The sequence below is a fragment of the Scyliorhinus canicula genome, chromosome 4, assembly GCF_902713615.1.
Source record: "Scyliorhinus canicula chromosome 4, sScyCan1.1, whole genome shotgun sequence".
Lineage (NCBI taxonomy): Eukaryota > Metazoa > Chordata > Chondrichthyes > Carcharhiniformes > Scyliorhinidae > Scyliorhinus > Scyliorhinus canicula.
The window spans coordinates 155,944,784-155,963,770 of NC_052149.1; the positions used below are offsets into that span (position 1 = coordinate 155,944,784).

General features: G+C 44.7%; 1 protein-coding gene across 4 annotated transcripts in view; it reads right to left on the reverse strand.

Moving 5' to 3' along the window:
• The window catches only part of LOC119965106 (drebrin-like), a 284,430-nt gene extending 267,759 nt beyond the window's left edge, over positions 1–16,671 (reverse strand). Inside the window, exon 1 of one of the 4 annotated variants that reach the window (XM_038795409.1) lies at positions 16,258–16,671. In XM_038795409.1, the coding sequence (XP_038651337.1) occupies positions 16,258–16,294 (37 nt within the window). In that variant the 5' untranslated portion in view covers positions 16,295–16,671. Of the gene's footprint in view, positions 1–16,045; positions 16,081–16,257 lie in introns of those variants that run through there. The other 3 variants (XM_038795406.1, XM_038795410.1, XM_038795408.1) reach the window with 3 other exon arrangements.
• Positions 16,672–18,987: the final 2,316 nt, after the last annotated feature.

An 18,987-nucleotide genomic window follows, 5' to 3' on the forward strand; every position in this document is an offset into this window, starting at 1 on the left:
CTTTGTTCTATGTTTCTATGTTAACAGGTCACAAAGCTTGCATTAAACTGCAATGAAGTTACTGTGAAAAGCCCCTAGTTGCCACACTCCAGCGCCTGTTCGGGTACACAGAGGGAGAATTCAGAATATCCAAATCACCTAACAGCACGTCTTTCGGGACTTGTGGGAGGAAACTGGAGTAAACCCACGCAAACACAGGGAGAACATGCAGACTTCGCACAGTGACCCAAGACAGGAATTGAACCTGGGACCCTGGCGCTGTGAAGCAACAGTGCTAACCACTGTGCTGCCATGCTGTCCACTAAGGACATCAGACTCCTTTCCCTGAAGGACATTAATAATCGGTTTTTATGACAATCCTCTAGCTTTATGTCCACCATAACTGATACTAGTATTTTTAAATTCCAGATGTATTTAATTCAATTAATCTAAATTCCCCTAGCTGCTGTGGTAGGATTCAAACTCATATCTTCAAGACAATTAGTCTAGGCCACTCAATTACTAATCCAATAATAATGTCAATGAGCTACCATCCCCATATATAGGTAAATATTCTGCAAAAAGAAACAACATTCAAAGGAAAATAACTGCACAATAAACACATATTTACCTAACTACCTTAGGGCCAACAGAATGCTGTAGGTAGGAGTCCAATTTTAATATAACTTACCAAAACAGATTGCCTTTATTTTTACAATACTTTTATGAATCAATACTTGATATTTATTTACATCAGGCTCGCTAAAACTCAATATAGAAACAATTAGTGTCCATAATATATGAAACCAGAAAAAACAGATTTACCCTCTCCTCTCCCCAGTTTGCCTGATTCCCCTGAAAATGTTGGCATTTGTTGTGGTACAGCTTCATCAATATTGACAGTCCTAAATCACCTCAAAGAGCATAAAAGTGAGGCTGAAGGAAAATATCGCAACATCGCGTGGTCCCAGTGGCATTAGTTATGCTGAGGCGATTTCCTGACGTCTCACGTGGCAAGGCAGGCTCGATGGTATGCACCCTGCAGTCATATCTAGGCATCATATTTAAAAGATGCCCAGATACTTACTGACAAAGTCCATAGAGATGGCAGGAGTAGGACAGGGTTCTCCAGCACCTATGTTCAGTGGCCCATCCCTGTGTGTCCTCCTCAACCAGGATGGAGGTCAGGAGGAACATCCTGTATCCGGTTGATGGGAGGTTGAGGCCGAGCAGGGAAATCAAGCCTGTATGGGCGCAGGTCACCGACACTGTCAGTGTCTATGCTGTCCAGCACAGGTCAGCCCTCCGCAACAGAAAGAATAGCCTCGTAAGGTGCACCAGGGCAAGTGAAGCTTTATCTGCTCACACTAACCACAATGAATGGTACAGGGGACATGAGCCTCAGTGACAATGCCATAATGTCATGCATCATAGTCCTACTGCAGTCCATCCACTCTGCAGATGAAATGACCACTGTGCCTCCTTAAACTTTCCACAGGCAGCTCATGCTATCTGAATGGAGGAGGTAGGGGGTGAGGGATCAAGCGCAGACGACACCAGCAAACTCCACAAACGACATGCCTCTCTGAGCCTTATCCTTGTATGTGGATGGGCTCACCACTCTGGAGGATGCTGGCCCAGAATCCCACTGGACAGCATGCAGAGCATCAATCCGATGCTGCACACTCCAGTGGGCTATCTCAAAGACTGGAGGCATGAGAAAGAAACATGTGAAATTGCCATATCCAACTGGAAGCAAGTGGAAGCCCTGTCGAACCACAGCAGGAAAAGTTATGCCACAACCAGCTAGACTGGGAGAAGACAGGAGAGGGTTTCCCATACCTAAAGGAAGTGACAGAGTTTGAGGAGAGGGCTGACCAGCTGGCATGGTGTGGAGTGGGATTGGGCAATTGGAGTTCCGAACTCTGGCTTTGGGCCTGCAACCAATAAGGACACAAGCATGTATAGAAACCCCAGGAGTGCCTACATATTGGAGGTAACGAATGCACCACTGGCTCTTTCCTCTCCACTTACGTGTGCCACCAGGAAGAGGGCATGGATCGAGCCAGAAAATACTCTGTCTAGCTTCAGCACAAGCCTAAACCCAGAGAGGAATGAGGATATAAGACAAGAGTGATGTGCAAATGTAGAGGCATCACAATAGAGACCAACATCTCCATCAACTCAAAGGCACACACCTCAGTGGGTATCAGTCCTAGTATAGGAAGGGTCTCACAATCTGATGGTCACCGCATGGACATGGGTCAGCAGCAGGAGGAAGCAGGGTCAACCGAGCTTATCTGGACTTGAAGGTTTGCCGGGAAAGAGGCATCTGTGAGGTTCAAGTTGGATGACAGACCTCTGGAACCAGACTTCAAACTGATGATGCAGAGTCAGCAGGAGTTGGCAATACATCAGACAAAGGCGTCAGAGGCCCCCAACATGGTGGTACACAAAGTGGAGGAGTCCTTCCAACTGCTGGTAGATGAATCGGTGCCGACATGTGCAAGTATGGAGGTGTCCAGGTGTCAAAACTACATGCTGGGGTTCATTTTCAGTTGTTCAGTTGAGATAACCGTCATCTCCACCCACCCAATGACCCAACTCCCAGACAGCATCTTGAAATTTCCTCTTTGAGGCTCTGCATATTTTCGAGCAGATTAGCAATGGTCCCAGTCACATTCTACTTGCGTTCCAATACCATTTCCGCTTCCTCAGTCACCTACATGCTATACCCCAAAACCACTGACACACCTGGTATAACTTTCCACCTCCCCCATTATCCTTCACTTCACCTCCAACAATGTCGAGATTACCATCAACATCCGCTTCCTCCCCGAGAATCCCACCCGTTACCAGTGACTTGTCTGCCCTTTTCTTACCCACCCCCGAGATTTGTGTGCATTTCTATCTTCACTTCAGATCATCCCAAGCTACCCAAAGCCTTCTGAATGTAATTTTCTCATGTCATGTTGGTCCAGATGTTCTGGGCCGTTGTGATTTCCTGCCAGCATCGTGTACCCTTCTTCTCTCCCCTTCACCCACTTCTTCCCCCTTCCCCTTCTTTGCCCTCCTCTCCTCCTTTCCCCCTCACTTCTCTTCCTCCTTCCCACCCCCACAAACTGATGATCTCTGTTCACAGAGCCAGCTGGAAACCGGAAGTGACGTTTTTCGGGGTGGTCCTGTGAAGATTTGAGAACAGTGCGAGAGCAGCACAGATCATTGCAGTTGGAGTGACGCAAGGCCGGGATTGAAGTGAGGCAAGGCAAGGCTGGGACTGAAGTGAGGCAAGGCAAGGCCGGGATTGAAGTGAGGCAAGGCAAGGCTGGGACTGAAGTGAGGCAAGGCTGGGGCCAGAACAAAGAAAGGCTGGGTTGAGGTGAGGCTGAGGCCTGAGCGAGGTGAGGCTGGACTCCATGCCTACAGCAAGAGGGAAGGTCGGTGAGGCCATGGGCAGCAAGTAACTGAAGGGAGCGGGTTGTATTTGGAGGGAGTGCTGGAAACTATCGAGGCTGGAGGGAACGAACGGGGAGAGTGTGGAGGCCAGAGGGAACGAGATGGGATGGTGTGGAGGCTGAAAAGAGCAGGGGAGGGGAGAGCATGGGGGGGGGGGGGGCAGCAGGAGGCTGTGGTTGGGGAAGAGTTTAGACCTGGAGTCTTGGGCTGTGGGTGCGTGAAAAGTATATACCCCAAGACTAAAATCAACTAAGAACCGATGGGGATCAGGTGGTGCTCTCAATAGCGGAATAATTGTTATGGGCCAGGTGGCCCGGTGGTTGGTGCTGCTGCCTTGCATTCTGGGGACCCGGGTTTGGTTCCGGCCTTGGGTGGCTGTCTGTGTGGAGTTTGTGCTCTCTCCCCGTGTCTGCTCCGGGTGCTCCGGTTTTCTACCACAGATGTGCAGGTTAGGTGGATTGGCCATTCTAAATTGCCCCTTAGTGTCTAAAAGGTTAGGTGGGGTTACTGGGTTACGGGAATAGGGTGGAGCTGTGGGCTTAAGTAGGGTGCTCTTTCCAAGAGCCAGTGCAGACTCGATGGGCCAAATGGCCTCCTTCTACACTGTAAATTCTAAGATTCTATGAAAAATTTAATAAATCAGATACATTTAAGTACGTAATTTTGTTGTATTTCTCAATGCAGGTTGCTGGGCACATTTGATAGCTTTGAGCAGGCCGGGACAGCTTTGGCCACTTTAGGATTGCTTTGAGTGTACCGGGATAGATTTGAACACAGCTTCAAATTTGATATCAAATCCATTCCAAATGAGAACCATGCGTGTCAATTATAATTGAGAATATTGAGTACACATGAAAGCAAAATGATGTCAACATTTTCCGGTAGGAACCTAGCAACATATTTAATGAGCTGCACAGTGCCTTCGCTGCCAAACTAGCCCCATCACCTCAAAATTCATTTCCAGTAAATACCTGATTGCTGCTTTGTGAAAATTCTGTCATCTGACTAGGTATTCTGAGTTTACAAATGGGAATTCAGTGTATACAGAGAAAAAAGAGTTGTTATATGAAGGTGTTTTGAATACTCAGTAACTGAAACTCGACGGCATAGCCAAGGCTTCAATGCAGCTACGAAAAATTTTGAAATGATCTGGCAATATAGAGAAAAATAGTAAAACAGACAAAGATATATCTGCAGCACCAGATACCACCATCAGCCTTGGCATTAATCTCAATGTACAGACATGACAACATCCTGAAAGATTTTCTGCAGTTGCAGGAGTTTTTATTACCTTCTGTTTGGGACGTTTGGTCCACTATCTTGGATGAAAAATGCCTGGGTCCAATAAACTAAAGGTTTTCAATATAACATCTGTGGCTGTAGGTCTAATATGGTAGTGATAAGAAACATCACTAATTCAACCAAAGTTTCATAATAATGAAAACAAAATGTGTTCAAAAACTAGTGACATTTATATGATTCCTATGGTGCTGTAAACTATCTTAATGCGTTTCACAGCGGCATTATTAGACAACAAATGTCACTAAGTCAAATGAGAAGCTGTTGGAAGAGTGACTAAAAGCTTGACCAAAGAGGTGGGTTTTAAAAGAGTGGGAGGTTTCGAGAGGGAATACAACTATACAGCATTAGACATGGCCACTAATAGTGGGGAGAAGGGATTGGGAGGTGCGCAAGGTTAGAGTTGGAAGAATGCAACAGTTCTTGGAGGACAACAGGGCTTGAGGAGGTTACAGAAAGAGTTGGAGATAGAGTTGTAGTTTTCAAGGGCAGATGGGTCAAGGGTGCATTTTTCAGATGGTGAGGGCAGTACTTGAGGAGAGGTAACTGTTTATATGATTTAGCAAACCAGTTCATGTGCGCCAAAATACGATGCAAGCTCAATGGGTAACTGGTCAGTAAAGCTATTCTTCATGCCAAATCATTGCTTGAAACTTATAAACAGGAAATTGGGCAAGTTATGAAATAATGGTCTGAATGTCATGGAGGGGGGGCTGATGGCATGCCCCCCCCCCCCCCCCCAGCCCCCTGCATGGAAATGTCGGCATGGAGTATGGAGCCAATCTGAAACAGCAGCACCATCACTCCCAGCAGCAGCCGAAAGGTGTTAGTGGCCACTGCCTGGACTGTAGAGGAAGAAGACCAAGACCCATGGATCTCTGGAGCAAATAAGCCCAGGATCGTGGGCCAGGGATGTTTGGGTAGGTTAGGGTGTGGGGTGAGAGTTTAAAGTAGGGAGCAGGTAGGAAGGAAGGAACAGGGAGTATATCCTAAGGCGGGGAGATCATCCCATAATCGACAAGGGGCATCACCTCTTCCTTCCCACCCTTTAAATATTTCAGTGAACAAAAACAGCCATCTGCTCCTGCCCAGATATCCACACCAAACATGTTTTGGCATGGGCAGCAAATGATCATGGTCAATTGGCTTGATATCAAGCCTAATTGACTTTTGATTATTTAGATAAACATGGTGGCGGGCCGCCAATTTCAACATCCGCCTATCCCCCATATTATGGGGGTGAGCTCAGAGTGGATGGGAAGATGGTGGGGTGGGCCCTATTAATGTGCCTCCCCTGTGGGAAACACACCCACCATGAGTATCTCCCTATGAATGGACATTAATGGGATTTCAATTATCCCCTGTTTATTCTAAGAAAATTTCATATTTAAAATTAGTTGAGCTTTATAGGCAAATGTTTACTTACTACAGTCCTTGGAAGCAGCCTTCCCTTTCTTCCAGAGGCACTTGGCTTGTAAATGTATATTCAATTGAAAGATACATGATCAAAGGCCAAAAGAGAAGCTTATTTCATTGTGAATATAGAGCTAAATGAGAACATTAGTTCTTGGAATGAAAACTTCTTCGGAAATTTGAAAAAAAATAATCAATCAATCTGTATTGTAAAGAAAATACAGAGCAGGCTGTTTAAATTAAATATAATTGATGTCTTCCAGTTAGGAAAATGAATGCTCTCTGATTAGCAATAAACATCTCTGAAGTTGTGACAATATATGTTTTGGTCAAATAGCTATTAAAGGTATCTTCAAAATGGTCTTTGAATAGTTAGGAACAGCAAAAGAAAACTTACATTTTTTAATGATTGGAGTAGGCACCACATAACATACAAACTACATACTTGTGCACAGAACAATCACACTCTAAAATAATCGAAAACCAATGTTTTACAAGCTGTGACCAAAGTGCAATTATTTATCCCAATCTACCCACGCAATCCCAGTGTTCAGCCGAGGGGATACTGCCACACTACCATTACCACAACAAACATGAACCTGTTGCCTACAACCAGAATCAATAGCAGAAAACAAATCAGAGGGAGTTGAAGGAACTTGCAGTGTCATTTATAAAATTACATTTCTCAATGAAATGCAGAGCACCTCAGGACCAGCTGATCCAGATGAAAGCATGTGGCCTGATCTACAAAGCAGACATTGACTGACAATCAGCAATGGAAACAGCTAAGAGAAAAGGCTAGAAGAAACTGCAAGGGAGACAAGGGAGAAAATTAGGAAGATTAGTAGGTCATTCAGCTGTTCAAGGTCATGGTTGATCAGCATCCTAACTCCATCTACCTTCCTGGGCCCCATATCCCATAATACCCTTGATTAGCAAAAAATCTATCTGAAGTACTGAATGATTTGCATTTCGACTGTGTTGTGGGAGAGAGTTCTACACATCTACCACCCTTCATGTGAAGAAGAGTTTCAAAATGTTTCTTCTGTATGGCTGGCTCTGATTTTAAGCTTCTATCCCCCTTCTCCTATACTTTCCCAGTAGTGAAAATGTTTCTCCCTACCTACCCACTCGATTCCTGTCAACAAACTAAAAGCTTCAATCAAATCATCCTCTAAACTTTCCATATTCCAAGGGATACAAGTCTAGTTTAAGTAATAACTCTTCATAAATTTAATAATTGGAACCATGGTAACATTAGGTGCTGGTTTAGCACAGTGGGCTAAACAGATGGCTTGTAATGCAGAATAATGCCAGCAATGTGGGTTCAATTCACGTACCAGCCTCCCCAAACAGGCGCCGGAATGTGGCAACTAGGGGCTTTTCACAGTAACTTCATTGAAGCCTACTTGTGACAATAAGCGATTATTATTATACTGTTGATTCTGTGCTGCATTCCTTCCAAAGCCAATTCCTTCCTAAGGTGTGATGAACAGAACTACACACAGTCCTCCAGCTGTGGTCTAACCAAGGCTCTTTGTAGGTGTGGTAAAACTTTCTGCCCTTTCCCAGGGTGGTACGATAGCACAGTGGTTAGCATTGTCGCTTCACAGCACCAGGGTCCCAGGTTCGATTCCCGGCTTGGGTCACTGTCTGTGCGGAGTCTGCACATTCTCTTCGTGTCTGCGTGGGTTTCTTCCCACAGTCCAGAGACGTGCAGGTTAGGTGGGTTGGCCATGCTAACTTGCCCTTAGTGTCCAAAGGGGTTGTGTGGGGTTATTTGGTTACGGGTATGGGACGGAGTTGTGGGCTTAAGGGCCGGTGCAGGCTCGATGTGCCAAATGGCCTCCTTCTGCACTGTAAATTCTATGTTCTGGTGCCCCTGTTATAAAAGGCTCCCATTCTATTTGACTTTTTGATTAATATTTGTACTTGACTATCACATTTTAGCGATCAGTGTACATGGACACCCAAATCTCTGTGGACCACCAGCATTTAAACAATACATTGAACCTATCTTATTTTAAACAAAGAAAGATATCCTCACATTTACTTGCATTGAAATACAGCTGCCACTCTTTACCCCATTCACTTAATCTATCAATGTCTCTGTAATTTTATGCTCCTGACTACACTACTTACTTTAGCACCAATCTTTGTGTCATCCGCAAACTATTACGTATTCTAAGCTAGTAATGACTAGCTGAGATCCCAGAACTGATCGTTGTCACTATTCTCTGTCTTTTAACATCGAACCAACCTCCTAACCAGGTGAATCATTCTGCGGGATTCTCCGTTGACGGGATCCTGCGCTTCGCCAGCAGCGCACCCACCCCCGCTTGTTTCCCAACGGCTTGGGGTGGCCACAATGGGAAACCACTTTGACCAGCTGCGGGAACAGAGAATCCTGCTGTTGGCAGGAGCACACCATGCCAGAAAAGGGGACTGGCAGGACATAGAATCCTGTCCATTTACTTTAAATTCCATGAATTTTAGTTTTAGCTGACAATCTCTTATGTCGGACCTTATCGAATGGCTTCTGAAAGTCCTGGTAAACTACATTCATAGACATGTTTATTGTTTTGGTTATTTCTTCAAAAACTTTAATTAAGATAATTAATTCTCACCTACCCTTCACAAATCCATATTGCCACTTTTTAATCAGTTCTAAATTTCTCGAAAGTGCTTTGCCACTCTGTCTTTAATTACAGATTCCAATAATTTCCCGATAACAGGTGTTAGACAACAGTTCTCTAATTTCCTGGTGTCTTCTCACACATATCTTAACTAATGGAGTTACATTTGAAATTTGCCAATCCAAATGGACAAGTCCGAATCTTAGGAAGGTTATGGTTGAAACGGCTACAATATTCTCAGTTGCTTCCTTTGATACAGGGCTGGAAACCATCAGTTCCTAGGAATGTGTCAGTGTTTAGCGCCAAACTGTATTTGTGCTTATGTTAATTTTAGTGAATTCCAGTCCTCCATTTCAACATTAGCTTCCCTGGAATGTCAGGTACATTACCTTCCTCCTCCACAGCAAAGAATGGTAAAATGTAATTATTCAACAAGTCTGCCAGCTCTTAATTTTTATTTGCAATATTATCCCCTTCTGTTTTTGTAGGGTCTATCTAGATTACCCTTTTTCGTCTGATACAACTGTAAAAGCTTTTGTTTTCTGGATATCATTTGCAAATTTATTTTCATTTCCTTTTTTGCCTCAATTGATATCATTTTGTATTTTTTAGCCGTCTCTCCCAGTTTCCTGGATCTGCACAATTTGTACGCTCTTTCTAACAGCTTTATGTTAGCTGTCAGCTTTTGTCAACCATGGCCATTTTACTTGATAAATAGAATTCATAGCCTTAGGGGGGATTCTAAGACTGCTCCTGTAATTATTATTTTTTCAATTATTCCTTTCTCAGAGCTACTGAGCCAATATGCAGAGTGGACAGGACATGCCCTTAATCCATCTCCTTGCTTGCTCTAAAAAACAATTCAAATTCAAACTAAATCCAATTCATGGCCCCTACAAAAGAGACATACTAGATCCAAGCTGACAAGAACAGGGATTACACCTGGGGCTGGAGTCTCCGACCCTCCCGCCTGGTCGGAGAATCGCCAGGGGCCGGCGTGAATCCCGCCCCGGCCGGCCACTGAATTCTCCGGCACTGGATATTCGGCGGGAGCGGGAATTGCGCCGAGCCTGTTGGCGGGCCCCCATGGCGATTTGCTGGCCCAGGCTGGGCCGAAGTCCCGCTGCTGTTATGCCGGTCCCACCGGCGTGAATTAAACAAGGTATTTACCGGCGGGACCAGGCGGCACGGGCAGGCTCTGGGGTCCGGGGGTGGGGGGGGGGGGGCGCGATCTGGCCCTGGGGGGATGCCCCCATGCCTGGCCCGTGATCGGGGCCCACCCACTGACGCTCCTGCGCATGCGCGGACATACGCCGGCCTGCGGAGTCTCTCATTATTCATTACTAAATCTACTGTGGCCTGCTCTCTTGTTGCTTCTAGAACTCACTGGCCCAGGACGTTACCTTGAAAGCACAAGAAATTCACTAACTTTCTGATCTGAGCTACTCTGCTCTTCCAATCTATATAAGAAAGAAAGGGCGGGATTCATCAGCAGGGCCGCCCGGTGACGGGAATTTCCCGCCTGAGGCCGATGGACCTTTACAAGGTCCGCGTCCCACCCATGGTGATCTTGCGGCAGGTGGGGCGGAAGAATCCAGCCCAAAGTCTCCCATTAAAATTCTGTTTTAGCCACAAACCTCTCTAATCTCTGAATGACCACATTCTGTCACTTCATTACTGCTATCAGGAGGCATGTAGAATGAAAAAGATTACTTAGAAAGCGTCAGTAAGCCGAATGGAAACAAAAGTTAACTCAAGGAGGGAGAAAGATGGAATGCAAGTAGCAAAGAAGAGTAAAGCATGAATAAGACAATGGTATTGAGAGAGATAGAGAGATGAAAATAAGAAATTGGAATGAATTCTCCAGCCTTCTGCCAGCATTTTTGAAGGCTGGGCACTCGTAAAATAGAACGGGTGGCTTGCCTGCCACCTTCGCATCCACCCCCGACCCATCTCACATAGTGGGTGGGAAAGATGTCAGGAGGTCTATCTGCTCTTGAAACCTATTGAGGAAGTTAAGTGGCCAATTAATGGTCACTAAAGGGCCTCATTCCTCCTCCAAAACAAATTTCCACTTGTCCGGGGAACACAAGAAATAAGACCAAGAGTAGACAATATGGCCTGCTGAGCCTGCTCTGCCATTCAATATGATCAAGACTGACCTTGGGCTTCAACTGCACATTCCTCCTTGCTCCCCATATTCCTTAATTCACTGAGAGACCAAAAATATGACTATTCCAGCCTCAAATGTATTCAAGGATGTAGCATCCACAACCCTCTGGAGTAAAGAATTCCAAAGATCCACTCCTCTTTTAGTGAAGCAATTTCTCCCCATCTCAGTTCTAAATGATCTTCCCCTTATCCAGAGACTGTGTGCCCCCCCCCCCCCCCCCCCTTGTTGTACATTCCCCAGCCAGTGGAAACAGTCTCTCAGTGTTTACCCTATCCAGCCTTTTGGAATTTTATTGGTTTCAGTGAGATCACCTCCCATTCTTCTAAACTCCAGAGAATATAAGACAAATTTATTTTGCCTCTTATCATAGGATAACCCCCTCATCTCAGGGACCAATTTAATGAATCTGCACTGTGCTGCCTCCAATGCAGGTATATCTTTTCTTAAATGTGGAGACCAAAACTGTACACAGTATTCCAGATGTGGTCTCATCAAAATCCTGTATAATTGTAGCAAGACATCTTTGGTCCTGTAATCCTCTTGCAATAAAAGCCAAAGTAAGGTGGGGGAGGCCAATCAGCCTGCAAGTTTCACCCCAAGAGGTGTTGTTGGACAGGAAGGGCATTTCAGGGGGTTCCCATTGCTGATCAGAGCCACCCCCAAGAATGCACCTCCTCATTTATCCCTCCCCATGACCTCTGACTCTTGACCCCCAATTCCACCCACACCCACACCCTGCTCTTTCCCTTGTTGGGATCTGCCAGGCAGGCCCGACCAAAAATCCCTGTTTTACCTGCAGTTGGCAATCCATCACTTTCTTTCTTCCCAGACAGCTTGTAGCCCCCACAGTGGCCACTACTCACTTCTGGTGCTGCTGGGTCTACAGTTACCAGCCAATTAGGTTGGATGGCAGGTCTCTGGGGGAGGGCTTCCTCCCAGCAGTCACACTCCAAAACAATTAATGCTGCTCCCAGCGTAATATTGCTGCAAGGCTGCAAGGCAGCTGGGTTTCTGGTCGGTGTGGTACTATTGGACTTTTTAGAGTCGGGGATGGAAAGCGCAATTTGCCTCTTGTAAAGTTCACATTAAAAAACTGAAGGCCATTAAGGTTGTTCACCGAGCCCGCATGACGGTAGCTCGAATGAGCACATTCTTTGGGGTAGAGGATAAGTGCGCTAGATGCGGGGGACGGCCAGCAAACCACGTTCACATGTTTTGGGCATATCCTAAGCTTAGGGGGTACTGGGAGGGATTTGCGAGGATCATGTCCCGGGTGCTAAAAACAAGGGTGGTGATGAGTCCAGGGGTAGCAATTTTGGGGGTTTCGGAAGACCCAGGAGTCCAGGGTGAGAAAGAGGCTGATGTTCTGGCCTTTGCTTCCCTGATAGCCCGGCGATGAATACTGCTGGCATGGAGGGACTCAAAACCCCCGAAGACCGAGCTATGGCTTTCGGACATGTCAAGTTTTCTGGGCATGGAAAAAAATTAAGTTCGCCTTGAGGGGATCTGGGGTTCGCCCGCAGGTAGCAACCATTCATCGACTTCTTTGCGGGACAGTGAGGGGGAGGAGGGGGGATACTAGAGTAGAGTAGGAGGGATAAATAGGCAGGTAGAGTCGAGGGGAGAGGAGCGGGCTTGTGCAATATGGTTCGATTGAAGTATTGATTTTACGTTGATGTTTGCACATTTTTGCCTTATTTGTTTTTTTTGTTGTTATCTGTAACTGTTTACAATGCCGAAAAATACCTCAATAAAATTGTTTGAAAAAAAAACTGAAGGCCATATAGCCCTTCAAGCGTTTCCAATGATTCAATTAGATCCTGACTGATCTAGGGGCTAACACCATATTTTCTAATACCTTTAACTAAAATCTATCAATCTCAGTTTTTAATTTAACAATTGACCTAATATCTACTGGCAGTGGAGGAGAGTTCCAAATTCCTACCATCCTTTGAATGAAGAAGTGTTTCATAATTTTACTCCTGAAAGGTCTGGCCCTAAGTTTTAGATGATGATCCTGGTACAAGATTCCCCAATCAGTGCAAATAGTTTCTCTCTATCTACCCTATCCCCTTAATTAATTGAAAATTATGATCAAATCACCCCTTCCAAATTCCAAAGAATACAAACCTATTTTGTGTAATCTCTTCTCAAAATGTAACCATTACCAGTCCAGGTATCATTCTGGTAAACCTATCCTGCACTCCTCCTTCATGGCCAATATATTATTTCTAAAGGGTGGTGCTCAGAATTGCTCATGATACACCAAATGTGGTCTAACCAGGACTGAAGCATAACCACTTGTCCTCTAGCTATAAAGGGCATCATTTCATTAGCCTTCTTTGATTATTTTATGTACTTGTTCATGACATTTTTGTAACAATTTTAATGAGAGAGTAAGAATGAAATAGATGCAAGAAAAAAGGATCAATAGATGTTATTTGAATACAAAGGTTGATATATCTCAAACTCTGAATTTATCATTATACCTCGGACAGTGAATTATACTTATCTATGTAGTGCACTATATCTCAATATTCAAATGATAACTACACTACCCTTCAATGATGGTACCAACATATAATCATCACAACTAACTAGAGGACATATTGCATCTCCACGCTGTGAAATGATCATGGGCAGGATTTCATGGCTACATAAGTAATCTCATTTTCCACCAACATGTCCTCTTCTAAGTTTAACCCTTCTGCTTTCCAAATGTTTTCTGGTCACAGAATGCCCTCTAGCTTTCAATTTCATCTAAATATTGACAAATATTCAGATTATAGATAATTACATTTTTGTCTATTAAACTGCATGATGTCAACTTGGTAGGATATTCTCCACAATAATGAGAAGAGCAAAACACAGTCAAAATTGGCATGAAATGAAACAAAGCTATGTACTAAGTGTCCACCGGATACACTTTTCATCACAACAAATCTGAACAAAGAGCATAACAGTAATTTTTATACATATCTCAAGAATGGTTCCAGGGATAAACAACTGAGGACAGGTTGGAGAGGTTGGTCTGTTTTCCTTGGAGAACAGCAGGATGAGGGAAGACTTGATCGAGGTATACAAGATCCTAAATAGTGAGAAACTATTCCCGCTCAAGGGGCATCAAGAACTGGAATGCACAGATTCAAAATAATGGGCAAAAGGAGTTGAAGTGATGTGAGGATTTGTTTTTCAACCAGAGGGACGGGTTGGGAAACACGGTGCCAGGGTGGTTAGTACTGCTGCCTCACAGCACCAAGGAAAAGGTTTGATTCCAGCCGTGGGTGACTGTGTGGAGTTTGCACGTTCTCCTCACGTCTGTGTGGGTTTCCTCCGGGTGCTCTGGTTTCATCCCACAATCCAAAGATGAGCATGTTAGGTGGATTGGCCATGTTAAATTGCCCTTAGTGTCCAAAGATGGGCAGGTTAGATGGGACTATAGGGATAGGGCAGGGGAGTGGGCCTGAATGGGGTGCTCTTTCAGAGGGTAGGTGCAGACCTGGATGGGTTGAATAGCCTCCTTCTGTACTGTAGGAATTCTAAGGGTGGTTGGAATCTGGAATTAACTCTGTGAGAGGGTGGTGGAGGCAGGTTTGATTGAGGTACTCAAAACAGAATTGGATTGCTATGTGAAAAGAAAGAATGTGCAAGGTTTCAGAGATAAGTGAGACTAGGTAGAATGCTCGTTCAGAGAGCCAGTGCAGACTCAATGGGCCAAATGGCTTACTTCTGCACTGTAACGATTCTGTAATTTCTGGAATATCTGATCCAACCTTTATACAAAGGCTTTTGCCAGTCACTTTACATGCAAGCACTTTAAAATGATATGGCTTTAAATGGGTAAAATAGAAAGCATCTGATTGGGTGGTGGTGGAGGGGATGCTTCTGTTAATCAAGTGACTGGGAATATGGTGCAAACAATCTTACAAGTTGAAAGCTCCAGCAATTGCTCATTTCCTATGCATTCCCTTTAATGGGCAGGAGTGCAAGGCACTCCATGAAGTCATGCAATTTTCATAGTTCTGGAACCATGCAAGCATTTTGAGAAGTACACGTATAAAATACAATGCCATAACTATTGTAACATTTCACTCAGATGACAACGAGGTGACAACGGCAACCAGCGATGTATTTAAGACTTTATCCGTTATATTTAAAAAGTGGCGAAATATGTCCAGTAAAGGCTCAAATTACTCAATATAATTCAAACAGTTGGTAACTACGCCAACCTTTCCCCAGATTCCAATGTAACCAGCCACTCTGCATGATCAGCCACAATCAGAAAAAAAAAGGGGTCGGTCAATGGAATAACGATTATCCTAAGCACATTGTAACTCCTGAAAAATAACCATACAGGGATAACGCATGTGGCGAAAAAAAAGACACTGAGCATCAGCCACGATGCACGGGGATGAATGCAGGAAATGACAGACCCTCTAATAAGAGGGGCGTGGGGGGTTGGGGGGGGGGGGGGGGGCGTGGGGGGTTGGGGGGGGGGGGGCGGGGGGGGAGGTGGTGAAATTGCAGTCATTCAGCATCTACGCTGTCCTTTCAGCCAGCGTTGCCATGGAACAAAGAGACAGGGCGATGTGCGCTTCCTTGACTGGCACCTATCAGTAAATCACAGGGCGATGGGAGAGGAGGTTTGCCCATCGCCCAACAGCCTTGAGCGGTTCAGATTCTTTGACACAGCAACTTCAGACCACAAGTGCTGGGTAAATCCAGGAAGGGCAGGTACTGGCGTCGCCACCCGTTACCAGCAAATAATATCTTTCGAAGCAGCCAGCGTTTGATATTTTGCAATTGAAGCAATTAAGAATATTCAGAGGAAAAACACACTAAAATGCACCTCTATAAATATAAAGAGCCCACCCACGAAACAGTGTAATTAACTGCAGATTTTTCATTGATATATTATTGAACCACTATTTCTAAAGGGTATCGTGCACGATCCCTTTATATACTTTTAATTAATTAATTAATCATCAATATTAAAACAATTGTATGATGGTTATTATTTTGAATCCATTTTTAAATATTTATATTTCAGAATTCATTTGACGCCGCTGTTAATATTTGTATATATTACATGATGTTGTTCCTTCGCATCCGATGATGTGCTATTGTTCGCCTGGAGCTCGGCGCTGATGCATTTCCCAACTCTGCAATAGGAGGAAATCCCCAAAGCCTGGCTGCGATTTACCATCTGCATCCCTCCATCTTCATCTCTACCCCGAACCTCACTCATCTCCACTCCCAGCCTTACCATCCAGCCCCGCTTCAGTGCCCAGAGCCCCTTACCAGTCGGTGGACGTCTTCTCGTTGATGACATCCTCATAGGCTGTGAGTAAAGCAAGTCTGTTATTGCTGAGGTTGAGCGCCATGGTCCCTGCTCCCATTGAGATCTCTCCGGCTCCGAGGCTGTAGCTGCGCTCGCTCTCAAACTGAACAAAGACTCCTCCCGCACTGCGCCGGGTCCTAGCGCCTGGAACCGGTACCCGCCCCACACTGAAACCGAACAAAGGCTCCTCCTTCACTGCGATGAGTCCGACTGCCAGCACAGTACCCGCCCCAATCTGAATCCGAACAAAAGGCTCTTCTGCCACTTCGCCCACTGTCAGCCCGCCCGTTCTAAAGGGGAAGCAAAGGCTCCTCCCCAGTAGGCAGGGGTTTAATCTCTGCCTCCATACCCGGCCACATTATGAAACTGAACAAAAGTTCATTCTACAGTATCTACACTATACTAGGATTCTCCTGCTGGACTGGTACCTTTCCTGCATTCAAACTAACTCAGGTTTTTTCCATATTGCACAGAGTCCTAATGGCTTCCTTCTGTCCTGTAAGAATTCTGTGATTCTGCTGGTAGGGTTTCCATTCCCCCTTGCCTGAAATTGAACAAAGGCTTACTGCTGTACATTGCATTCGTTGCCTCCCTTACTGCATTGAATTTTGGTGCTCCGCAAATGCACCCTACACTGAAATGAACAAAGGCTATATCTACACTGCACAGGGTCCTAGTGTTTGCCTGGGTACCTGCCCCTCTCTAAAACGGAACAAAGACTGCTTGCACAGTGTATTAAACCACCATTCTCTGCCCCCACTCAGGAGCTGAACAAAGATTCAGATTTTTCTGACACTGTTTTAGATTCAGATATCTGCTTGTGTTTGCTGCTCCATTTTGAAGCATTTCCCATTGAGCTGGACCTTAGTGCTACCATCATATATTGTTCCAAAATGAAAATAACTAAAAGCTTCCACACTGCACTCGGTCCCTGCCAGCACACCTTGTCTGCACTGAAAAATAAAAGCTCCTCTTACACTTCGGTTCTAATACCCAACTCTAAATATCTGTCTTTCCTCAACTAGAAAATGAATAAAATAATCGAAACACTTTCATTTAAGTAGCTTGTTATTATTGACAACCTCTAAACACTTTTAAATTTTAATCATGTCTAAATGGCAGTTGCAATAGGTGGACTGAATTTTCTATGACAGCACATGGCAGGACGATGAACTATCTTTTAGCTGCAGCAGAATGTCTCTTTTAGTTAACCCATAAGATACACTGAGTGCCCCATTATCATCAATTCAAAAAGTATAATAAATCAGACGGGCATAACTAATAAAACCAGTATTATCAAAATGGAAGGAAATATAATGAGCTAAAAATGAATATTGTTTCCCATATCTACAGCACACTCCAATGCCTGCAGTACTCACCAATCAAGGAAGGGCACAAGTGCACCGGCAGACATTGCATGATCCATCTCCAGGGTACATGGACAGGGCTACAGAAGAGAGGTAGGCAATCAGAGTGACCACCCCAGGGGCTGTGTCCAACCAGGAGACCTCTAGATGGCCACTTCACTCTGGGCAAGAAGCAGGAGTGTAGAACTGAAGTGAAGTCAGAGGTTTAGGAGCAGCCCTTTTAAATAGTGAAAAGGGAGCTGCAACTTCACTCAGTCCTGGTAGTTATGCCACACGGACTCATCCAGGCCGTAGAATCACATGTGATGCATACTACACCAGCTTTCATACCTCAAAAATGGTAAAACTTATTTTGTCCAGGCTAAAGCTAATAGTTATATTTATTTATGTGTATGGTAAGAACAGAAACAATAAAACACAAGAAGTTATTGTTGGTGCAAATTTGTGTTTTCTTCAGGATATGTTTCCTACAGTTTCATAAAATGAGTTTGAGGAAACTATCTTTTGTGTAATTCCCAGGACTTTGGTGAGAGAATATCCCTGTTCTCCACATGGCGATTTTGAATCTACTGTGCCTCAGCTAAAGAATGTAGGAACCTTCATAGCTCTTATTTAATTTTCTGAGTCTCCGAAGATAAGTTCCATCCCTCAAAATTAAAGATGCTGTACAAAGGACTGACATGACTTACTATTTTTTTAAACATATTTTTATTCGATTTTTAACATTCTAACATTTTAAATATACATATCAAAGTAAAACAAAAGAAAAACAAATGCCCATCTCCATCCTCCAACATCCCAGTAACTCAAAATAAATGCCCCCCATTCCATCCACCCATCCCCCCACCCCCCGTTCCCCAGCAGTTGATGGTAACCAATTCTTTAAAATGTAATATAACAGACCCCATCTCTTATGGAACCTCTCACTTGTCCCTCTCAAAATGAACTTAATCTTCTCCAAGTACAGGAACTCCATCAAGTCCCCCAGCCATACAGAGGCACAGGGCAGAGAAGCTGACCTCCACCCCAACAGGACCCGCCTGGGAGCAATCAGCGAGGCAAAGATTAAAACATCTGCCCCTGCACCCATCTGCCACGCTGGTAAGTCCGACACCCAAATAAGGCCCCCAGGGAACTGGGCTCCAAATCCACATACTGAATCACTGACATGGTGCTGTAAAACAACCTCCAAAATCTTTCCAACTTTGGGCAGGACCAGAACATATGTACATGATTGGCTGAACCCCTCTCACACTATTCACAAGTGTCCTCCATCCCCTCAAACAGCTGGATCATCCTTGACTTCATCAGGTGTATTCTGTG